The sequence below is a fragment of the Hoplias malabaricus genome, chromosome 2 (genome assembly GCF_029633855.1).
Source record: "Hoplias malabaricus isolate fHopMal1 chromosome 2, fHopMal1.hap1, whole genome shotgun sequence".
NCBI classification, from domain to species: Eukaryota; Metazoa; Chordata; class Actinopteri; order Characiformes; family Erythrinidae; genus Hoplias; species Hoplias malabaricus.
The window spans coordinates 32,206,819-32,230,127 of NC_089801.1; the positions used below are offsets into that span (position 1 = coordinate 32,206,819).

The window sequence follows — 23,309 nt, forward strand, 5'->3', positions numbered from 1 at the left end:
ACCCTAAAAACAAACAGCTGTTCTTTCCAGTCATGTATAGAAGCAAACACTTATACATATAAACTTACTTCTGGCCATTTTTATTTTATTTGTCTCAAAAGCAGCAGATGGAGCCATGTTCAGGTTGATAAAAAATATTTATTCAAGAATTTAGTATGGCACCCACACAAACAGTGACACAAACTCAAGTCAGTCTGAGCCTCCTCAGCAGCCACACACATCAGCCGTCCAGCTCGTTTGCTGAAGGGGAAGGGGGGGAACCTCAGTGTTACAAACATACATAGGCTTCTTTTCAAAATTTGTTTGATGTGTTAACAAATGTAGAAATACTCTTCTTATACATAAAATGCTTTTAGTCGTTTAGGGCATTTTACCACCTGACCAAGCTCTTATACACAAACCAACCCTATTCTGTGCTTAAAACTACACTACTTCGACATTTTACTATAATGCAGTTGCCTTGCATTAATTTCAGTTTGTCATCAACTAGCTGCAAACGCATGTGTGCTTATCCAGGAAGTTAAAGCCTATGCTTTTACACTAGCTTTCTGTTGACTGCCTTCTGAACAGACAAAGAGTCACTTATGGTCAGAGTCTAAGACTAATGACTAAACTAAGACTTTAATTATTTAGATCAGGAACATTGAAGTAAACAAAACACTCCTGAAACCAGACAATGCAGTGGAATGCCAAGAAATGAATTTTAAACATTTCTTGATTTCCTTCATTCCTCCATCATCAGAAATTTAGGAAAATCTCAACACTTTCACTGTGAACAATTTCCTCCAAGAGGGGAGTTGCTGTGAAAGTGCTGCACTCTAAAGACAATGTTGAAAGCATAAATACACAGCCAGTACAACTGCAAGAACGCAAAAAAATGTTGCCCTTAAGATGGCAGGAATGCCAATAAACAAAACCTGCAGTATATCCCGCAGGGCACTTATATGGGATCAGTGCGTTAAGGATCGCCAGTGGAAAAATGTGGCTGACCCCCTTTGAATATGATCCCTGAGGCATTAACAGCAACTCACCTTTTAGATCACCACCGAAGGGAGGCGTAGACAATCCAACGTCATGGTCCTAATGAACAGGCAAAAATTCATATGAACTCCCCTCTCAAAAGTACAGATTACACCAACACAGTGTTGTGAAATGTTTCCAGAAAACTACAACAGTAAAAACTGAAGCAATTCTCTGGAATGGGCTACAATTTCTGGTCATGTCCACAGCAAGTAAGGAACAATACATCCCTAAAGCCTTGGTATATGACCAAGCATCATAACCTAACCATGCACATTCAACAGTATGGAGGAAGCTTACCAAATAAGTGTGTATTCTTCTTCTTCGATGACACAATCATCTCAAATTTGACCTACAAATGATAATTACAAGTCAGGGTCACATTAATACCCACTCGGTAAACAAGTCTAATCAACGCAAATAGCAAAGTGGTGTTATGTTCTAGCTTAACATGGGGTGGGGCATGGTGTTGGTTATGTGGCTGAATTCTGAGACAGAATGTCACTGGCAGCCTTACACCACACATGCCACTATTGAAGAGCCAGTCAACAGGGCTACTAACGAGGTGAGGAGCATGTCTTTTTATAAAGGGGAGAAGAGAGGGAAAAAACCCCACTACAGGACATTGCCCAACAACGACCAAATTAATTTCAGTCATAGAAGTGTTCTCCAATGACAGACTAGTGCCAAAAAGGCTAAATACTACTCCTGAGGTAGCATGTGCACATCCCTTAATAATTAATATTTGCAATTGGGGAGGAAATGCACCACAAAACAAAAACAAAAAAGAAAACCCCAAAAACCAAACCTCACTCACAGACTAACAGCGATAGCTAGATTGGAACATTAGTGCCCAATAAGATATTTATGAAAACATGCCACATGGCATTTTCATACAAGATTAATCCAATGTATTATATATATATATAAAAAATTATGAAGGTGTGGGGGATTAAACACCTCCTGAAAACTGAATAGGCTGTCTAGATATCCACCAGGACCCAACATATTGACAAAGTAAGGCCCATGATGGGAGGTATCGAGTTAATATTGCACTGGCATTTGAACAATCCAGTCAGATATACAACTGGATGCAGATACCCCAGTGCTGTTGGTTCATTAAGAAACAGTTAAAAGTTACCTGTGACAGTGCGCCATCCTCTGGACACGGAGATCATTGCACCTAAAAAGGAGTGAAAACTTCAGACATGCATCTAACAAAACAGGACAGAGCAGCATTGCAAAAAAAAAAAAATGTCTTGCAGCGTTTGCCCACAGAATTAACGGCAGTAGCACCATGGGTAAAGCTATACTGCAGAATTGATCTTTGAGGCATTTCCAACGACATGACCCTACTGTTAGGGGCCAGTCGGGATAGACCTCAGTAATTTCACCCATTCCAATTTAAATCGTTCACTGAATACTTACCATAAGATCATAGGGCTGAAGCTCCCATTATTCTTTAGATTTCCCATCTACATTGAGCCTAAGAAAGAAGGAAAGTGCACTACTGTAAGCAAGACATTAAGCAAGCAACTATCTTCAAGTACTTGGGTACACATTTAGTTCAGAAAGGCATTTTCTTTCATGGCTATAAGTGCAGTTGAACATAAAATGCAAATCATCACGACAAATAATAAATAACAAATATACAAACAAATTTCCATGTTATTACCTGATAACAGATTGAAAATGCTGTCTGAAGAAGTCTACCCAAATCCTGGAAAAAAAAATTCAGGAATGACCAAGGGTTTCTCTCAACAAAGTTACGAGTATAATAATAACAACAACAATAATTGTCTCTAAACAATAATGTCCATTCTCATAAGTAGCACCGTTAATGTGAACATAGCGGTGTGTTGCAGAGAAAAGAGTTGTAGTCTTTGCACTGTACCAGTTCCTAAGCCCACTACATCAAGGCAGTGACTGGGACTATGCATGTATGTAGCGTAAAGATATATTGGTTGGTTTATGAATTTACTTGATAAATATAATCAATTACAAGCAGCCACTAAACAGACTAACCAAATCAAAATATACTTAGGAGCACTGTAGGACCAGTCAGGAAAGACAGCAAACAGCACTTCTCATTTTAGGTCTTCACTAAATATGTAATTGTTCCCAACACACAAATTAGTACAGTACTTAGTTTTTAAATAACGCAGCACTGGGACAAGTCTAATGTTTTGTAAACCGCCATACGGGATTAATTCAATTCCCTTTAATTATATATTCGACTATTTCTGTTGGGAAAAAACATCATCACAAAATTACACTACAAGTTGAATCAGTCATTTGAGATTACGTCTTCCTCCAGTAGGTGGCACTGCAGTTCTCGCCTTTCCGGAACCAAAACGCAATGCAGCTTGGGAATTGAAGTTTCTATGCAATACACAGTCTCTCGGTTTAGAAACTACACTGCAATTCACCACCAATCAATGTAAAGCAACACAAGTGTGCTTAATTTATCCCGGAACACCGACTTATATCACAACATGATCGAATGTCTCTAACATACACTGCAGAAAGGAAGGAGAGTCGTTTACCTAAATTTGCCACACTGCGGCTCCACGAACACAGGCCTCCAGAACAGCGGCCATCTTCAGCCATTCTGAGGAGAAACAGAAGATCAAGTCAAAAACGAGGTTCAAACCGTGCACACCGGCGTCACGTTCATTTTACATTGCACCTTAAAATTAGGCGGCTGGGTACTAATGATAATTTGTTGGTACAAGTTAAACGTTAGAATAACTTTCCGCTCCACCTTAAATAGAAAAATGTAACTTACGGCAGTTAAGGTGGAACGGAACGTACAGTGAGAAGGCGGTGAACAGAGAAACTACAGAGAAAAACAGTAACTTATGCCAGGTATCATTGCCACCTCTGCAATGAAGTGTGCAGGGATGGAAGCAGGCCTGGGTATGATCTAGCCATGCAGAGGGGAGCGGGTTCTCCACGTTTTGGGAGAAACCACATTTTCTCTGGTTCCACGGCAATCTGAACGAATAAAACTAAGGTGGCATCTAAAACGGCTACAGCCTACAGAATACTTCATATATTACTTTTACGTTAACTGAAACATTAAATGAAGTTGTTAACTTTCGAGTGGAGACAGAAACCATTTCTCTACTTAGTTGTTGCAGTCTAAAGCCAGCCACGTTTACCAGCCGACTCAGATAAAGCTAGGATAGCTTCCAAAGAAGACTTTAAAACTCCAGAAAAAAACAATATACATCGAACAATAAGTGCAAATATACATTGCTGATATCTCCACGACTAAATTATTGTTTAAAATAGTATAGAAAACGCTATCAAAGCATTATCTGCACCACGTGGCAGCGCACTGCGTCTAAATCAGGCACAGATTCAACACAAAGCTTCTGCTCCGTCGCCCCTAAACTTAACTCTCCACATCAACATCGCTAAAAGTAAGATTTAAAAAAAAAAAACCCAAACCTTTACATATCAAAGTACAGCTGTTACATTACAAACCTATTTCAACGAGTGCAAACACCTCTCCCGCGCGCGCACAGAGTAATGAGAGCGCTAGGCTACTCGCACACGAGCTTTACGACGGATTCCTTCGATCTGCTCTGACCAATCAGAGGAAGGCACTGGATTTCCAGAGGAAATACGTCATTCAGCAAAGCAGGATTTAGTTCTCAACTTGAACTGAAATATCCATCAATGAGGAACACGCCTCTGGTCAAAAATGATGTTCTTATGTTTATAATAAGTGAAAATAAGTGAACACTTTTAAATGGTTGTTACAATATTTTTTTTTACTATTTATACACTGACACCCAAATGGACCAATGAGCATCAAGCACGCGATATTCAATGAGAAATGTCCGTTCCAATTTAAGTTAATGCATATATCTTGTGTATGTTGCTGTGTCCATTGCTCTTTTCGTGTGCAAGTTTTTTTTTACATTTCTTTTGTGTATACATTTTTGCTTGTTTTCTTTTTGCGTACACGTTTTTTTAGTTTTTCTTTTTGCGTGCGGGACAGCCTTTTAACATGTGTTTGTATTATTATTTCTTATTTGTGTGCAAGTTTCTTGTGTTGTGTGCATGTTTGCATTTCCAGGACACTGTAAGAATCAAATCTGCCACCTGAATGCAGCCTTAAGCCATTACTGATGCACATGATGAAGAAATTTGCAAGGCAGATGGTGTCTATGTGTTTGGTTGCTTTATAGATTGAAATGAAATGTGTTAAACTGGCAGTGTGTGCAAAAAGTGACAAAATAAATACTGATTAAAAAATATATACCTATTTAATTTATACTTGGTGACACTGTGTAAATATGTATTAATCATTGTGTGTACTTCACATATTCTGACCCGTACAAACAAATATCTTGTATTTAATGGCCATTTTCCTGGAAAACAAACCGCAGGAACAATGATGATGAGCGCTGCTTTCATGTAAAAGTATGTTCTCCTTTTTTATTGCAGTTAATGCTTCCACTCTGAAGTCTCTGAAAGGAAATAAATCAATGGCATTTTAGGTTGGTTCTCTACTTTATTAGACATGGGTTTCCAGTTCAGAACATATATAAATAGCACATCATCCGCCCGAGTAAAAAACACACTTGAGATAATACTTGAACAATTTCAAAGGAGACATAAAAGAAACAACAGATTCTGTGTTCTGGAAGTTTGCCCCCTCCATTTTCAAATTCAATTTTAAATTCTAAAGAAAGTAAAATATGTAACCTTTTGTTCCTGATATATTCATGTTGAAAAATTATTTCCACAAATTAATTTAACTTTCACATAAAACCAACAATTATTGTGTGGTCAAATAGAAGTGTTTGTACTGGGTATGTAGTATGATCAGAACTGACTTTTTCTTTCAGAACTGACATTTTCCTTTAGATGAATGTGTAAATGTTGCAAAAAATCAGAAAGCAGAATCTGTTATTTCATTGTTTGAGCATCCTCCACCTCAACCCTGCACCCCAGCCACCTCCAGTACAGTCACACAGTGTAAAGGACACAATGTGTCATTGAACGGCATATTTAGAGTGATAATATTCCATCGGTAGAACATGGACAGGAATATAAATGTGCCGAATGATATATCATATATTTCCCATATTAAAAGCTAATATCCATCTAGGAATCTTTGTAAAGTGAGCGGTGCAAAAACACACTGTTACAAAAGAAAAGGCACGATAATTCGGCCATTCGGTGCAAGAGTTAAGGTGAACCAGGAGTAGGAATATATCAGAGAACCACTAGAATGCAAACAATTGCCTGAGTCATAAAAAAAGGAACAGAACAAGTCATACATTATCCTTTTTTTGTCTTTTGTAACATGCAATCACATCTCCGGTCAATAGAACAGCCTGACAGGCAATGCGACAGCGTTCATAAGTACAAAAAAAACAAAAAACAAAAAAAAAAACCACACCAAAAAAAATGCCCAAGAAGAAAGGACTGACATTCTTGTAGCATTCAGAGTGATTTTGTTTTACAGAACAGCCGTATCAAACATTAAGCAAAGTCGATTGGTTGACATTAAGCAAAGTCAGTTTAATGACAGTTCAGTAGCATTGCATGCGCTTTTTTATGCCATAGAGGTTTGAGTACAAAGGCAAACAGATTACAAAAGTTGTCACAAGTCTGGCTGTTGCACTGAGTGCTTTGAGAAAGAGAGAGAAGGATTGCCATCCCAAGCACAGGTTGATGTACTAAGACCTCAGTTTCACACACCTTGGCCATATTTAGAGTTCCTCTACAAACTACTTGAAAATGGACATTCACTATCCATATTCATTGTTAACTCACATAACAATTTAAAAAGTACTACACAAAAAATAGAAATATCAGTCAAAAAAAAAGAACACTGAAATAAATATTGATTAAAACTCAGTAATACAACTAATAAAACCACTGACTGCATGCTGAGTATGTTACAAATTAAAACTATTGTTTTTATATTGTGATATATTTTATTGTGATAGACTTTATTAGGTGATCAATTTGATGAAACGTGAATGAGACCCCCATCTTTCAGCTTAGAAATGGTTTTTGAAATGGCTTTGAAATATCTTAATTTTATTAGTAGTAGTACATTTTGCTTGTTAAACTCTTGAATATAATCAATAATATCAGTAACTTTTGATTGTACAATAATTTGCCATATTTGTTGGCAACTTTATATATTGTGTGGCTGGTCACAGTTCTACACAGTTCTAACAAACACCTACACCAACGTAACTGGACACTTAACATAATAACTAGGGAAACAATGGACCAAAACTGTAACCAGTGATATTTGCCTATAGCATAGACCCCATTCTCTTCTGTTGGCATTTTATTTTACTATTTAAACCAGATGGAAGATGGTCCATCACATTTTCTGCATCACTTCCAGCTTGATGTTCTCGATGTTAGTGCAGAAAAGGGTGGCTAAATAAAACACATTTATCAGTAAACACTGACATTGGGATCCTACATGAGTTTAGAAAGCACAACAAAAACACTAAAACTGCTTGGAGAAGAAACTGAAATTTAAAACTCCAAAATTTCAATCGTTTTTTCCCAACCATCTAATGCTAATCCTCACAATTGTATGTAAATATTTTTTGCCCTAAATGTTTCATTTATTTAGAGGCATCAACTATTTCAGAGGCATCAGAGTTTCAAACTGTATTCTAGATGTAAACAGTTAATTTTTTTGGACCAAAGTTCTTGAGGAATTCTGCATTTTCAAAACAGTACATCTTTATAGTGCCCACGGTGACATAAAATACATTAGTGATATCAACATCCATCGACGGCTTTTTGTAAACAACACCCTCAAATATATACTTAAAGTCAGACTGAGCTGAAAGAGCAGAGAGAAGAGCAGGTTTATTAGTAGGTTTAAATGTCTGTGCACTGGGGATTAGTGGAACACCAATCCCGTGCAACTGGCAAGAGTGTAACACCGCTTGATATTCAACAGGTTTGAATAAACACATGCTGATTACAAACCCTTAAATAAGCCCAAAAGCCACACCAAAGAATCAAATAGGAAGGGCAAGACAAAGGAAGGGATATACAGAGAGAGCGTGTGCGTTAGTTTTGGTACTCATCTCTGAACTGTAAAACTTCTTGGGTGTTGGACATGCCAAACAAAGGCTGGGCTCAAGTGGACATTGCACATAAGGGGGAGAGAGAGAGAGAGAGAGAGAGAGAGAGAGAGAGAGAGAGAGAAGGAAACTAACTCAGCATTCTTTAGTCATTGAAGCCTGAACCAGGGAGTTCATTGGTCAGCGTGTGCCAGCGCTCGATTTTCTTGTCTTTGTTTTTCAGGCAGTCGAACCAGTGCTTCAGGCGCTCCCCGTTAGCATTGATACCTAGAGAAACTCCACCTAAGAAATTTGTTGAAAAACAGCATTTACGCTTTTATATGATTCTTTAAACAAGTCAGAGATTAGAAGAAATAAAAAATACAGAACAGAGGATGTTGCAAAGACCTTTAATTATCTGTGTTGGCAGGAGCCAAAATGTAATAAACAGATGTGAAAAGAAGATTAATCTTATGACTTACCTATAAAGTCGTTGGATTTGCCAATGTCATAATCCCAAACAGTCACCTCCAGGGTTTTCTTACTGAGCTCGGTATACTTAATCTCATAGAAGAACTCCTACATAATTAAGAGAAGATAAGGAATTGTTTCAAAAGTAATAAATACAAAGGCATGGTTTCCCAGACTGGGATTAAACATACTCCTGGACCACACTGCTTTTTCAATTGTGATTTTCCATTGAAAGGAGGATATAGTCCAGGACTAAGCTTAATCCCTGTCTGGGAAACTGGCCCAAAACCTACTGTAGTGTAAATCAGTGTAAAACAGCTTCAAAAAACACAAGGACCCTGCCAAAGCTACAGTGGCAAAGTGTGTGTAATTATTTTTTATGTGACTTCACTTAATGCAAAGCACTGATACCTGCTATTATTAACCCTGCCAAAATGGATGGAATGACCAAGCTTCATCCATTTTTTTTTTCAAATTGTAGCAAAGAACTAATCACAAATATAACACAAAACTGTATATGTTTAATAGCTGAACTTTCTGATTTAGGATAATAAACATCAAACAAGCTCAAATAGATGAAAAATTATGAAATCACTCCTTGGAATCATGCAATACTTAGAAGTTAAATATATGTAATCCGTTTGTGATATACATTTCATTAAAAAAGCTTAAAGACCTCAGTAAACTTTTATAAGTGTGGCTTTACCCTATCTTTTATAGCTATGAGACAAAAATAGTAATACAATACTACAAATATAGATCAGGTTCTCTTTCTATGATATATTTACTTTTTTTTCCTACAATGTGAAAGTGGCTCTTGTTAAACTTACCTCATTGAACTCAGGGTTGAGGGTCTTCTTCTTGACAGCCGTCTTGTGCTTTGACTTTTTGTTTTCATCTGGCTTCAGGTATCTGAAACACATGGTGAAGAACACCCTTAAACACAAGTATTCTCTGATGCACAGATGGATACATAATTTACAAACCAAATCCTAACATGTTCTTGTAAATGACTTGTAAAGGAGACTATGCCCACCTGAGGGCACTCTGGTACTGTGGCTGCTTTCACAGTGTGACCATTAAGAACAAGAGAAGCTAACTAGAAACAAGCGACAAATAGGAAGGGTACATGTTGTTGCATCTGGTATATAAAAACAAGGATAAGTACAAGAAGAGCCTCTCTTAGCACTGGGCTGTAAACGAGGCTGGGCTGCAGTGACCCTGGCTCTGCCCTCGTGGCCCACTCTCTAATGAGACTGGCTCCCTCTGCTCCAAAGGCCAGCAGACAGGGAGGCTTGGCCCATGGACGCTGATTAAAGAGGCTTCATGCTGTGAGGTCAGCTCTCTCCCACAGCCGAAATCGCACCTCACAGTTTGTCTGTGGTTGAGGTGTGTTGTTGCCCAATTAAGGCTCAGGGGCGGCTTAATGAAATTGGCAGAGAAAGGGGACTAGTTTTGGAACAAGTGCAATGCATGTAGAAAAGAAGTTAATGATATGTAGTTAAGAAAATAATGATATGTTCCTTTCCTCTACAAACTTGAATAATACAGGACATAAAAATACGAAAAGGCAGTTTGTCCTTTGTTACTGCAGAAAATGGCCTCTCATCCTCTAGGAACCCTAAATGTTGAAACCTTATTATTAGAATTAGATGGTATTTGGCCTCAAGAGCATTAGTCAGAATGATGAATGATTAGATCTGGATCACACACACCACTCCCAAAGGGTGTTGGATAGATCTCCATCAGGCAAGAAAAGGCAGTTCATCTGTTCACCACAACCCAATTTTGGGGACTCAAGCTGATGCTTGGCACTGAGAATGGTGAACTTAACAGCTGCTCTAGCTTTTCAGAAATAACAGAGGGTAATATAGGGGACCCCACTGGTATTACTGTCTTTGTTAATCAAAAAGCAGATAAACATTACATTGAAATACTGCAGTATTCCTTCACATAGATGTGACTATTAGTTTATGATCTGAATATCATTCAGATCATTCCTCATTAGGACACAGCTCTGCTGCTGTTTTCCTGCACTAAGAAACATTTCTTGGAACTATTACCACAAGCAAAGTGCTATGTACTGTCAATGTGGGAGAACGAGACAAAGAAAGAAAGAAAAAGTGAGGCATGAATTAGATTACTTCAGTGAGTGGAACACTTCTTGTATGAGCCACAGGAGGCCTCGCTCTCAGGAGCTTGCATACTTGGAAAAACGCAATACACTGAGAAAAGCACAGCCTCTGGTTGTTTTAATAAACCCATATGCCACAGAAAAGCGAGCCCAGTGAAAAACAACAACAATATCTCCCAGTTCTCCATCCATCACTGACCGTAAATGCGCTTTTCTGATGGCCATCTTTTAGCCTCTCAAGTCCCGGAATTTTCATTTGCTGCTGTAATTGCACTTGTGGCGAACCCCATTACTCAGCTCTTCTCCTGGCCAAATGAACAGTGCCACATTTTTAAATGGGGGTCCCTCCATCTCTTTATCAAAAGCCCATTTCATTTGCCACTTTTAAAACTGGGAAATGGCACTCATGGCTCGACTGAACTTTAATAACCACTACAGACTCAAATCCACAAACAGAGCTGTTAAGAGGTGGGTAGTAATACACTACATTTACTCCGTTACATTTTCTTGAGTACCTTCTTGGATAAACTGTACTTATAAGAGTAGTTTTAATGAAGCATAATTTTCACTTTTACTTGAGTATGTTTGTGAAGAGGAAGTGGTACTTCTACTCAGTTACAATGAGCTACGTTCTGCTCACTACTCGCTAATTATTTTTATAGATCCATCCAGAGCCAAGCAGTCACATGACTGCACACAAATTTCCTGCAGCAAACACAGGCGGTGCGTTTTGCAACAACCTGAAGAGACACAGCACCCCTGGCCACACATAAAACAAGTTATTTTGGCTGTACAGTAAACCCTGATTTTTCGTGGGGGATGCATTCCAAGACCACCCGCGAAAAACAAATTTCCGTTAAGTAGAGGAAAGATATGCGGCAGCAGGTAGTGTCGCAGTCACATAGCTCCAGGGAGCTGGAGGTTGTGGGTTCGATTCCCGCTCCGGGTGACTGTCTGTGAGGAGTTGGTGTGTTCTCCCTGTGTCTGCGTGGGTTTCCTCCGGGTGCTCAGGTTTTCTCCCACAGTCCAAAAACTTAGGGTGCAGGTGGATTGGCGACTCAAAAGTGTCCGTAGGTGTGAGTGTGTGAGTGAATGTGTGTGTGTGTCTGTGTTGCCCTGTGAAGGACTGGCGCCCCCTCCAGGGTGTGTTCCTGCCTTGCGCCCAATGATTCCAGGTAGGCTCTGGACCCACCACGACCCTGAATTGGATAAGCGGTTACAGATAATGAATGTATTTAACGAGTATTTTGGACTTTTAAAACGCTCCCTGTACTGTTAACTGTCATTCTATAATGTTTTTCAGCTGGAACTACATGTGATATCCTACCAGTTTCTTTAATAGAGTAATTCCTAAGCTGTGATTTAGCGTCAGTAAATTTCACTCGTATGTGGACATGAACAATACAAGTAAGAAATACTTGTAAATGATATATTTTGTCACATACAGGCCTAGTCTAATACATGTAAATAATAACAAAAAATACTTTTAATTTACACACCATAAGAAAATGAAGTAGCGAGGGATTTCGGTATATAATTTGTTAATTTGTAAAGATTTAATTTATTATTGTTTCAGTTGTTCAATTAGTTCATTACTGTTTTATATTTTTGTGCATTCATGCGCATTATTTGACATCCTGATTATTAAACAAATAGATTACTCAGCAGTTACTTGAGTAGTTCTTTGGTACTTGAGTAGTTTTTCACTTAGTAATTTTATTCTTACTCAAGTAATTAATTGGGTGACAACGTTTTACTTTTACTTGATTAACAATACTCTTACTTGAATACAATTTTGGGTTACTCTACCCACCTCTGGATATAATGAAATATAGAATGGTCCAACCAGAAGTGGGGAACGAGGTAAAAGCAAAAGCAAAATCTCAACCAGATATACACACATTAATTGAATAATTCACTGACAAGTACTCAACCAAGCTCTTGTCGAGGATCAATTGGTTTAAAAGCATTCTAAAATGTAATATGCTGCCACGTTGTCTGATGCCACAGTATAATCTGACCGACTCACTTGCTAATTGATTGATGTTTGGACATTCCGCCACTTAGAAAAGGGCCCTGCCGTAATCCCCCATGTATTTCCGAATGAGATTCAAGTAGAAATTTAAGGGGATTACAATCCTTATCACTTCTCCATGCAGAGAGATTAGATAATTATTTGGGCTTGATTCAAATTTAAAAATGACTGCAAAACAAGTCATTATTCATTCATTCATTCATTCAGTGTTTGTAACCACTTCAGGGATGTGGTGGCACAAGGCAGGTACAAACGCTAGAGGGGACGCCAGTCCTTCGCAGGGCGACACACACTCACAAATTCACACCAATGGACATTTTTTGGATCTAATGAGCATAATGTTACCTGCTACATCTTTTTAAAAAAATTGTTCACCCTGAATTTTCTACTCAGTGAATTCACTTATTTTGAAGTGTGCCCATTATGGACAAAAATATTCACTGGAATGTACTGGAAATGAGCCTACAACTCCAATGCCAGATATGGGCTAGAGCAGTCTAAACACACTGGATGGTGGAGCACTGGGTCTACAGTATCTGGAGTGAAGGAGCTTCATCTAATAGATTTAGGACGAGTTAGAGTGATGTTGTGATCCAAAACTAATCATCCTACATCAGTAGCTGACTTCACTATTGTTTTTGTTCCTGAATGACATCAAAAGGTCACAGCAAGCAGCAGGTAGTGTCGCAGTCACACAGCTCCAGGGACCTGGAGGTTGTGGGTTCGAGTCGTGCTCCGGGTGACTGTCCTCCGGGTGCTCCGGTTTCCTCCCACAGTCCAAAAAACACGCAGTGGTAGGTGGATTGGCGACTCAAAAGTATCTGTAAGTGTGAATGTGTGTGTGTTGCCCTATGAAGGACTGGCGGCCCCCTCCAGGGTGTATTCCCGCCTTGCACCCAATGATAACAAGTAGGTTCTGGACCCACCGCGACCCTGAACTGGATAAGCAGTTACAGATAATGAATGATGAATGAATGAGTATAAACTGCTCCCAGAAAAGTAGAAGCTGTTAGTATAATGCCAAGTCATGACAGATTACAGAGTTAAGACTGTGGGGGCATCTTTACTTTGTGATCAGCTCCCCTTCATCATCATCAAGAGGTTATGATAAAGCCATTATGAGTTGAATTGTCTAGGTGCAGTGGGAATCCTTTTTCCTCTCAGTAGTCCTAATTGTCAGGATGAGTCTCATTTATATTTTGCCCTGTTCTGCTTTGTTCTTTGTTGTGTGGGGTGTTAGCCTCAGTGCTCTGAAACCCCAGGTGGGAACACAGCAGTGATAACTGCATGCTAATTTTTAAAGCTGATCATTTATAGTTTATTCAAGAACACAGCTTTGGGCACAGACAAGGCACAGAGAAGAGTGGGCTGGATCAAGCTCTTCAGAACACAGCTCCTTATTGATCACCTCCACTCGCTGCCCATGATCTTTTTTGTGTTTTTCATGTTTCCAGACTTGGAAAAGAGAACACATAGAGGAACATAACTCACGTTTTGACATAGGGGTCAGAGAAGCCGTTGGCATCCATGGCAGCAAGGTGGGCACACCGGATGATGCCCACCACCAGGCCACACTTTTGAGAGCTGTACTTCAGAGAGATCATAATTCGGCCTCGCTCTTCCAGAGATTTATCGTCTGTCTTGTCAATCTGAAAAAATAGCACAGAAGAGAAGAGATGAGAGATTATTAGTTGCTTCTAATGCACGTCTTGACTTCCTTAAAACAGTAGCTCAGTGGTACTATCTGCACAAGTCTGGGCACCCCTGGCATGACTTGTTATGTTGATTTGACATGTTTTCTTTTTTTCTAGAATAGTTGTACACTACACACTGGAAACTGTGAGGAGTGCAAATCAAACTCATCCCAGAGGTAGATTGATTTGTAAAACTCCAGAGAATGCAGGTACACGATTCCACATCTAAGTACTTGGGGCTTTATAAGCCTCTTGTGTGACACTTGGCATTGAACATAGTGATTTAGGCTTGTGTACCTCTGCTCCTGAGATGTATAGGCATATAGGCAATGATTTTCTCTGGAGATAATACATGTGCAACACATTTGCACATTAAATTAGCAGAATTTAGAGTTTGGAATGACTTTTTTTAGTCATAGAGTAGAGTCTAAAGGAAATCTCAATGGGGCCACAGTGGTTATATAAATCTTAAAGTAAAACCGAAGTCAAATGAACAGAGTAATGAGCTCTCACGCAGCCATACGAGCAGAACGCACAACACAGCCCAAAATCCCAATAAGCACAATTCCCCATCTTCCAGTGATTAGTCTGTCTGATTAAGTTTCCTGTGCAGTTAGTAATCACCTCCGCAGTTTCAGCTTGCCGTCTAGACAAGCTTATTTTTTTTTTCTTCACAGCATTGCACGGCAACAGAATCCCAACTGAGATGGAGCCCAACTGTTGCGTCTGAGCTAAGAGCTGCATTGGGTTTCGTTTCTGAACTTGGTTGACTCGCCCCAGTCCATCAAGCATGAAGTTAATTAGCTGTGGAGGCGGCATCTCCAGTCATCACCCACGGCAGTGCTGTCTCATTTCCGTCCCCTCTGGAGGCCCGTATACACACACGGACACACTCATACACGGACATGCACACTTTTCCCCACAAAACAAACAGCTCATGCTTGTCAGCCAGCTGGCGACTGCTTCAGAAGCCAGACTCAACTTTAGGAGCAGATCCCAGATCAGTTTGTGGGTTAAAGTTCTATCAGCACTACTTGCGCCATGGATGAAATTCACTGAAGTAAACAACACGAGGTCAAATTAAAGTGTGTACCCAGTAATAAATCACAAATCAGAAGAGATGTAATGAAAGTTATCATTTATAAATGGTCCAGGCTCATAAGTGGTGCAACTATCTATGTGTTCACCCTATCACCAGGAGGTCATGTGTTTAATTCTCAGTGAAGCCACTGCCCTCGGAGGTCGGGAGCCTAACAGAGCACATCTGGCCTGCTTCTGGGTAGAAAGGATGGCCTTCTGCTTCACCAACCATCCAGGTGTCTGTTAGCTAAAATACAAAACTGGGCAGTTAGTGTTCTCCACCAAGAGTGTTGATACTGCATTGGCAGCCGTTTGAAAAGCAGTGGCAGACTTCACATATTACAGGTGACAAGTCCTAGATTAGACCCTCCTAGCTTGGTAGTGTCAAATGATTGGAGAAGACACATCAGGAGGGTGGAATTGGCAAAGACAAAAAATTTAATAACCCTGTGTTATGTAATATCTTCCTAGCATTACAGCCTGAGCTTCCTCCTCTCAGACTTCCAAGCAAAGATGGCATAGATGCTGCTCGGAATAAACCTCATAATCCTATGATGATTAGATAGATTAGATAAAAGGTGTCAGATCGGCTGTGACACTTAGAACTTGCCTCTCAGTCAGCCTGCTTCCCTCCACATTTGGTCTTTTTTCATTCTACTGTTTGCACACACAGCCAGTCCTGCATATAAGTCTAAGATAACAACATCCAATGCTAAGTGCTGGTTAGTAGGGTATAAAGCATCACAGAACTATGGTATAGCAGAACCTTGCTCTCTGGAATTAGCAATGTCCATTCATTGCTATTCATCCAACATTTGCACCTGACTTCACTAATGCTTATGAGTGATCAAAGCATTTCTGAAAGAGTAATGGTCATTCCTGAAGCAAAAATGTTGGAGAGAGGTAATAATAATATTAAAAATTGCCTTTCACAAACCCAAGGACGCTTTACAAAGTGTATTTAAAAAAGTGTCTGCAACCAGTAGAATTTCTAACAGAGTTTCTATAAACTTTAAAAAGATTCTTCGGCTTAAATACCATTTACAAAAACATTCCTAAAAACCCTTCCCCTGAAAGCATTTTTAGAAGTGTGTATTAGGAAATTTGGCAGATACCTGGGAAATAAAAAACTTGCGTGTAGATCAGATAATTCAGAACTCATTATGAGTTAGCCCAGAATCCTCTTTATCCCAGAAGTACCTATGTCTGAATTAATTAATGGAAAATTTCACCATTTATGTGCCTTTATCATAGGTTTGACAGACAACTCGGATTTTGGAGGAATGCATATAATGAGCTCTCTCTACTCATAGAAACCCCATTCAGCACATATCAAAGATAAGTACTGGTCCTTGAGATCATCTGCAAGCACAAAATTTTCTCTTTTGGTTCCAATGCTCCTAAGACATGTAATAAAGGACCTTAGAACTGCTTGCTTCTTAGAGCTGCTTGCTTCTTGAGCCTGAAACTCTTTGAAATGAAATGCTCAGCACATTGCTTCTTTGTTGTGATTTCATGTATTTACTGAAGCATAAGTTTAATATTTTGTCAAAACCCAATATATCAACATATACTCTATAAAACTATTTTACACTCTGTGTTGCAGTGACCTGTTTCGTTTTCCTTTGAATCATATTTATTTAATTTTTACAGACAACTGATAGACTTTTCATACTGGGGTAAAGACACTGAAGGGAAGGAAAGTCACCCAACACCTGCCAAATTAATTCGTAGTGCACAATGTTTGTAAAGTTGGTGCACACCCTTTAAAACTAGTAAATTCAGCTTCTTCCAAGTGCTTTAATTGTGTACATCATCAGCTCAATTGTGCACACAGTATTTCCACAGCAAAGCTGCACGCATGTATGCATAAGTTCATCAAGCTCAGTACCAAGTGCTGGCCAAAGGGGTATAAAGGCCTGCTCTCTGAAGTATAAAGCTGTGCTTTCTGGAATGATGGAGCACCGGCCAACATCTGGAATTAGTAGGAGAAGGCAATGTCCCAACCAGTAGTTTAAAGATTCTATAAATGATCCTATTTGCCATAAGGTGTTGCAATAGAGCACATCTCATACCAAAACCAATGCTTTGTATTCAGCCATGCCCTTCCCTTCAGCTAAGCCTCTCTCTTCCTTCAATACAAAGAGAAATCAATAAATGTTTTGTTAAGCTTTTGCCTTATAATGAGTTTAAATGTGAACAAAAAAGTTTAACATTAAATGTTGTGAGCAATAAGTAGTGAAAGGAATTTGGTGTTCCTAGGGCTTTATTTTTGTACACCAAACCACATGAAGCTTTTTCATGTTAAGCCTTTTAAAACATCCCTCTCAATGCTGTGGAAACGAGCTGTTATAATTCAGGGTCATATTGGACACCTTAGGCAGCTCTTAGTGTTCTCCATTTTGGAAAGGCAAGTCCAGTGGTTAGTCTTGTGTTGTTTTTTTTATAACAGGTGTTTTTAGAACATGTTTGTTTTTTTGGGTGGAGGATTATTTCGACCATCACTTTCATCTAAATGTTTCATAATGCAGTCAGCTATTCTGCATTCACTATGCTGTGTGGGTGGTCAGTGCCTACTCTATTGGGGAAGACAAAACAATATGTGGGGAGGGTCAATGTTTCCACAGGGCGGGACTAACATGTATAAGCAGCTATGAGCACAAATCAATATTACGATTAATTGTACATTTTACCACGATTTCGATTAATGAACAATTATTTTGTTTTTGTATTTTTGACCCTCATAAATTAGTGACGAATTTGGACTGTAAATCTGCTCCCGTATTAAAGCTGGGATTTTTTTTTCTAATTTTGCTGAGAGCTGGCTTCTTTCTTGTTTTCTGAATACTGTTTATATTCGATGTGTGATTGTACTTTGGTCACTGAAATATTTTTCTCAGCATTTACATTTGACTTAATTTTGTTTGGTGTCGTATAATTATAGAGACTTAATTAAGAGAGAACAACACACACAGACAGAGGGTATGTAACTTAATTCCCTGCACATGATGCCCTTACTCCACTATATCTTTACACAGATATTAGCTGTTTGCTGCCATGTCAATGTTTTAAATGTGGGATATAGCAGCTTTAAATGAATAACTCTGGAAGTCATCTTTATAAAAAGACAGTATCAGAGGTTGCAAACACTGCATAAATTAAAAGGGCTGAAATCATCTATAAAAAACTTACAACACGTGGAGATATAGAATTTCCATGTGTACCTCACTGGATTTAAAATGGGATTCTCAGCCAAAGGTCAGCAACAACAGAAAGCAGCAACTCATAACCTGCACTGTTACAAGTCTTTTAGGAATAGGATTCCTTTAGCATATGGAATGTGAATAAAATTGGTTTAATAAGAATGGTGCACAAGAGCCAGAGAATAACCTGCTGATTTCAATAATATTGAGCTAAAGGGGAAATGTGCACCTCATCCATTTAAACACTTATGCTTTCTGCCACTATAACCTGTTCAGATAATTCCAACACTGTACAATGCCTGCATACAGCACACTCAGGAAAACCTGGGTTTTTCCATTAAGCTATAAAATTGAGGCTTAACTGTGAACACATTCAGTAAACGTTTACATTCCTGCTTATATCTGTAGCTTGGAATAATCTGCAACAGAGGCTCAAGGTGCACTTTTTAACCAGCTTTCCCCACTGGTTTATTCAAGCTTATATTCAAACAGGACTAGACAACATGTGGTTTGTTAATTATAAACATGGTTTTGAACTTTGCATTAATGATATCACAGAAGATATGGAAGATTGTGGTTCAAAATACAATAAAATTCCTTTTTACGAATTTATGCTAGACACATGAAAATTGCATTTCATGGCTGCTCGTCATCAGATCTTCACCAATGTGTAGAACACAGCTGGATTTTGCAGTAATTTAATTAAAATGTGGTACTTTGCAGCCCTATTGAATGCCCTAATAAACAGAATACTGATTTTTTGTCTTGGGTAAAGCTCTAAATGTAACATTTTTATTGATATAATGAGGATAAACTAGATTTATATAATCTACTTGAAATTAAAAAACATTATTTTTTCATTTTAAATGTTACAGAATTTATCACTCAAGTTAAATATGGAACCCAGTTTTTTTTTGTATACATGTTTATTTATTTATTTCAGTCCAATCAACCCAAAAACATTGCAGGTAAAAAGTGGACCATTTTAGAAACATGTTGCTGGACGTAAGCATTTTGTTTTCCTGTGGCATCAACGTTGATCGATTTCTAATTAGACTGAACAAATGTGCAATTTCAGGGGAAACAATAATCAATTCAGCACCTGATATGCATCTTTGTAATCCACCACCTTTCTTCCATTCTCTAAAGGCACCTTGCATGATTGTATGATCCAAAGAGATAATGAACACAGATGCTGTTTCTATAAACACACGCATTTGTACAAAGTCATTTTTCACACTTGAATTTATACTGATGGTGCCTTAGTGCTTTGTAGAGGGAGTCTATTTGTTAGACACACCATTTATATAGGCCTGACCTATTTTAGATATCTCTTGACATTTTCCCCTATTATGGAGCTGATATAAACAAATGATCTTATCAAAGGCTCTTAAAATACAGTAATTTATCTTGGCCAGAGAAAACATACCTTTCACAACAAATTTCCATAACATTTGATGGCCGACCTTCATAATGTCTAATCTCAGACCAGTCTGCAGACTACAGATTACTTACAGGCAGCTGCTTCTCCAAGCAGTTGTAGAAATTCTTGGTCTGGTTCGGCTTCAGCTTCTTCAGTGGGATCCGCGTCTCTCCGATGAACTCATTGTGGCGGAATTTGTCCTCGTCACACACCGAAATCCTGTGAAGAACAATAACAGGAACCACAGGGGCGAGATTAGAGGAGTCAGTGGGGAAGGAGGATCAAAAGAGTCATTAGAGCCACAGGTTGGAGAAAGAGAGGGAGAGATGAGGATATTGGAAGTCAATAATGTAATTAGGTGTACTTTAACAGGGTTGTGTGGCAGCTATTGGGGCTCAGAATTCGTCAGGATCTGTTAATCCAGTTTCAATTTTTTGTACCATCTTCAAACAAGAAAATGGGCTGGAAGACATTCCTTCCTACAACTTCCGTTCACCTTTTTAAAAATATTGAAATCAACCCTTTTGTCTGGCAGCCATGACGTGTAATTCCTGTCACATATAATGTGTTCATAATAGTTTAAATCAAGAAAGCTACAGCTGTCTTGGTAGGAAGGTATAAACTGTTCACAGTACAGTTCTACAGGGTTCTACTTCCTCCCATTTCACCCTTCAGTGCTCGCTACCACCTCTCCACACAGTCACAATACTTACACTACACCACACAGACAGAAGTGTTCTAGTTACACTGATAACAGAGTCATGGTGCAAAATATTGTGTTTGATTATAGTAATTAAAATTTCTGAGTCTACTGCCATTCTGCTGGTGTAATGGCTAAGAAAGAGGCTCCAGTGGGTGGTATTACAATCATTATCAGGCTGCTTGCTTATACTCTTTCTGTGATCACCTGCTGCATGGACGGATCATGTTTGACAGAATCTAGAATTAGTTTTACTGAGCAAGTCAAACTTAAAAAAGCATTTGCCTTGGGAGTTTTGATCAGATAACTCAGATAAATCAAATATACATATTTATGTAAGTGATTATTTATTTATATACTCCTCGGATAAAATGCAACTCTCAGGAAATTTTCAGATTAAGCATCCAGGCCACTAGGTGTCAGTGTAAAGGCTATTTCTAAATGTAAAGTGGGATCATCAGAGAAAACTACGGCTTGTTCCTTTACGCCAAACGTCACAGTAGAGGAAGAAGCCCAGTTTACAATAGTAGGTTTGATGATTAATAGTTACGTGCTACAAACAATTTCAGTTTTCTAATAAACCTACAGGGAAACATCTCATTCTGACTCAACAAAGGGAACGTTTTTGCTTATTTGAACTCAACACACACCTACTGAGCACCTTCCAGATGCAGACAGTTGCCTGAGGGAGTGAATTTATGCCTTATTATCTTTTTCAGTGTAAACCTTTCATTTGCATCAGACTAGCTCAGTGTGAAATGAGATTTCTGTGCTGTGCGCTGTATCACGCAGGATGGATTGATGTGAGGGAAGACACCTGTTTTCCTTTTGCACAGATGATAATTACATTTGGCTGGATGCGGATAATTGTTCAAAAAAATAAATAAATAAATAAAAAACACCACGGAAATTCTCCAGAGCTGCATCTCTCAGAAGCTCTGCCGCTTCAAGATCTTAACAGCTCAAAAAGGCATTCAAATTTATCAACAATTTTCACAATCTTGTAATGATCTCAGTGCTAGGATGCGAGGCATGGCCATGAAGCATTTTCAATTGATCATTTGCAGGGATAATGCAAATAACAAGCAAATCTTTATTTTTACTTAATTTTTCTTGGACTATCATTTGCCGCGAGTTCCCACCTGCCATCTACACCTTGTCCAAAAGTTTGTGGACACCTCTTTTAAAATCACTGGTTAAAATTGCTGCTAAAGCATTCAGCTGTGCACATGGTTTATATATAATTACTGCAAATGGCTAAAATGGGAACCTTAGGTGGAGTTGAACATGAGCCTGTCGACACCATGCCCCCAGTGCCAAGTGTGGATCAGAGGGGTCCACATAAGGCCAACTCGACTGCTGGGGACAGATGGAACTGCCCTCTCTGGAGTCATGGAGCTCTATTCTAAACCTATGAGATGAGTTGGTGTGGCATTGGTGACCCAGAAATAATTATCCAACATCAATACATGACCTCACTAATTTTTGTGTCTGAATATAATCAATTGCTCCAGCAATGTTCCAATATCTAGTGCAAAGTGGTTCAAACTCCCTTTTAACAACCTTCATTACAGAAAAAACATTTTTTTGGCCAAATACAGTAGCTCTCACGTGAAAGCTATCAATGTGCAGAGGTGAAGTCTTCCTCCGAAGCATGTGAATGTTTTACGAGCTCTCACTTATGCAACATTGTAGAACAGGTGGTTAGTCAGTGCTCCTGACTGCCCACAACTAGTGGGCAGTTTTACAAATACCTGTCTCTCAGAGGAAACCAACTGGACTCAGGGAAAATGTACTGATATTTAATTTTTTTCTATCTATCTGTCTATCACTATTTTATTTTCCACAAATTTCAGCATTCAACCTTTAAATAAAGCTCAAGCAATCTTAAAAAATAAACAAAGGGTTAATATGGATGCCATGCCATAGAAGAAAAAATAGTTCTTTAAAACATGATAAACTCTTTTAAAGAAAAAAGACCCCTCCATATACAGTAAATGCTGAATACCTAATATTTTCCCTAGAAACGGTCCAAATCAACTAGAATTTAGAAACTCTACATAAACCATTATATAACAAAACCTATAGCCTGAGCCTCATGCTTAATCTAGGCCCTGTCCTATGTTTTGTATTGCTGAAAGTCAGTGTTACAGGAAAATAGCAGGTCTGATCCTGGTTAATTAATTGAAATGCTGTACTTGAATATTTTATTCATTTATTTATTTTCAAAGGTCAGAAAGCAGTGATCCAGTGAGAACAAGGACAAAAACAGGGTAATTATACATGCTCTCTAACAAAACACTCGACTCGGCTTGTAATGTAAAATAGTATTTCCAAACTTATAAAGCAACGACCTTTATTGTTTACAATACACCATAATACCTATCTGAAACCATGCAGTTCATCCAGACCCTGTGGCATCCCTACCATTTATTACAAGCACTGACAGAAGTAAACAGTCTGTCAATACTGTAGATTATGT

General features: G+C 38.7%; 1 protein-coding gene, 1 long non-coding RNA gene and 1 other non-coding gene across 6 annotated transcripts in view; all 3 read right to left on the reverse strand.

Moving 5' to 3' along the window:
* Positions 1-102: 102 nt before the first annotated feature.
* Positions 103-4,664, reverse strand: LOC136686763 (uncharacterized). Its single transcript, XR_010800378.1, has 8 exons — positions 4,513-4,664; positions 3,567-3,631; positions 2,696-2,740; positions 2,449-2,506; positions 2,162-2,203; positions 1,321-1,372; positions 1,032-1,080; positions 103-240 (listed from the first exon to the last, which is right to left on the reverse strand). It is a non-coding gene; the product is annotated as an uncharacterized lncRNA (long non-coding RNA).
* LOC136689044 (small nucleolar RNA SNORA18) lies at positions 2,273-2,406 on the reverse strand. The gene has a single exon (XR_010801721.1). It is a non-coding gene; the product is annotated as a small nucleolar RNA SNORA18 (small nucleolar RNA).
* An 876-nt stretch (positions 4,665-5,540) lies between the features above and the next one.
* Positions 5,541-23,309, reverse strand: part of doc2b (double C2-like domains, beta) — a 184,177-nt gene continuing 166,408 nt past the window's right edge. For all 4 annotated transcript variants that reach the window (XM_066660136.1, XM_066660134.1, XM_066660135.1 and 1 more), the window contains 5 exons: positions 20,220-20,346; positions 14,219-14,376; positions 9,389-9,470; positions 8,570-8,666; positions 5,541-8,390 (listed from right to left, as the gene is read on the reverse strand). In XM_066660136.1, the coding sequence (XP_066516233.1) occupies positions 8,254-8,390; positions 8,570-8,666; positions 9,389-9,470; positions 14,219-14,376; positions 20,220-20,346 (601 nt within the window). In that variant the 3' untranslated portion in view covers positions 5,541-8,253. The remainder of the gene's footprint in view (positions 8,391-8,569; positions 8,667-9,388; positions 9,471-14,218; positions 14,377-20,219; positions 20,347-23,309) is intronic.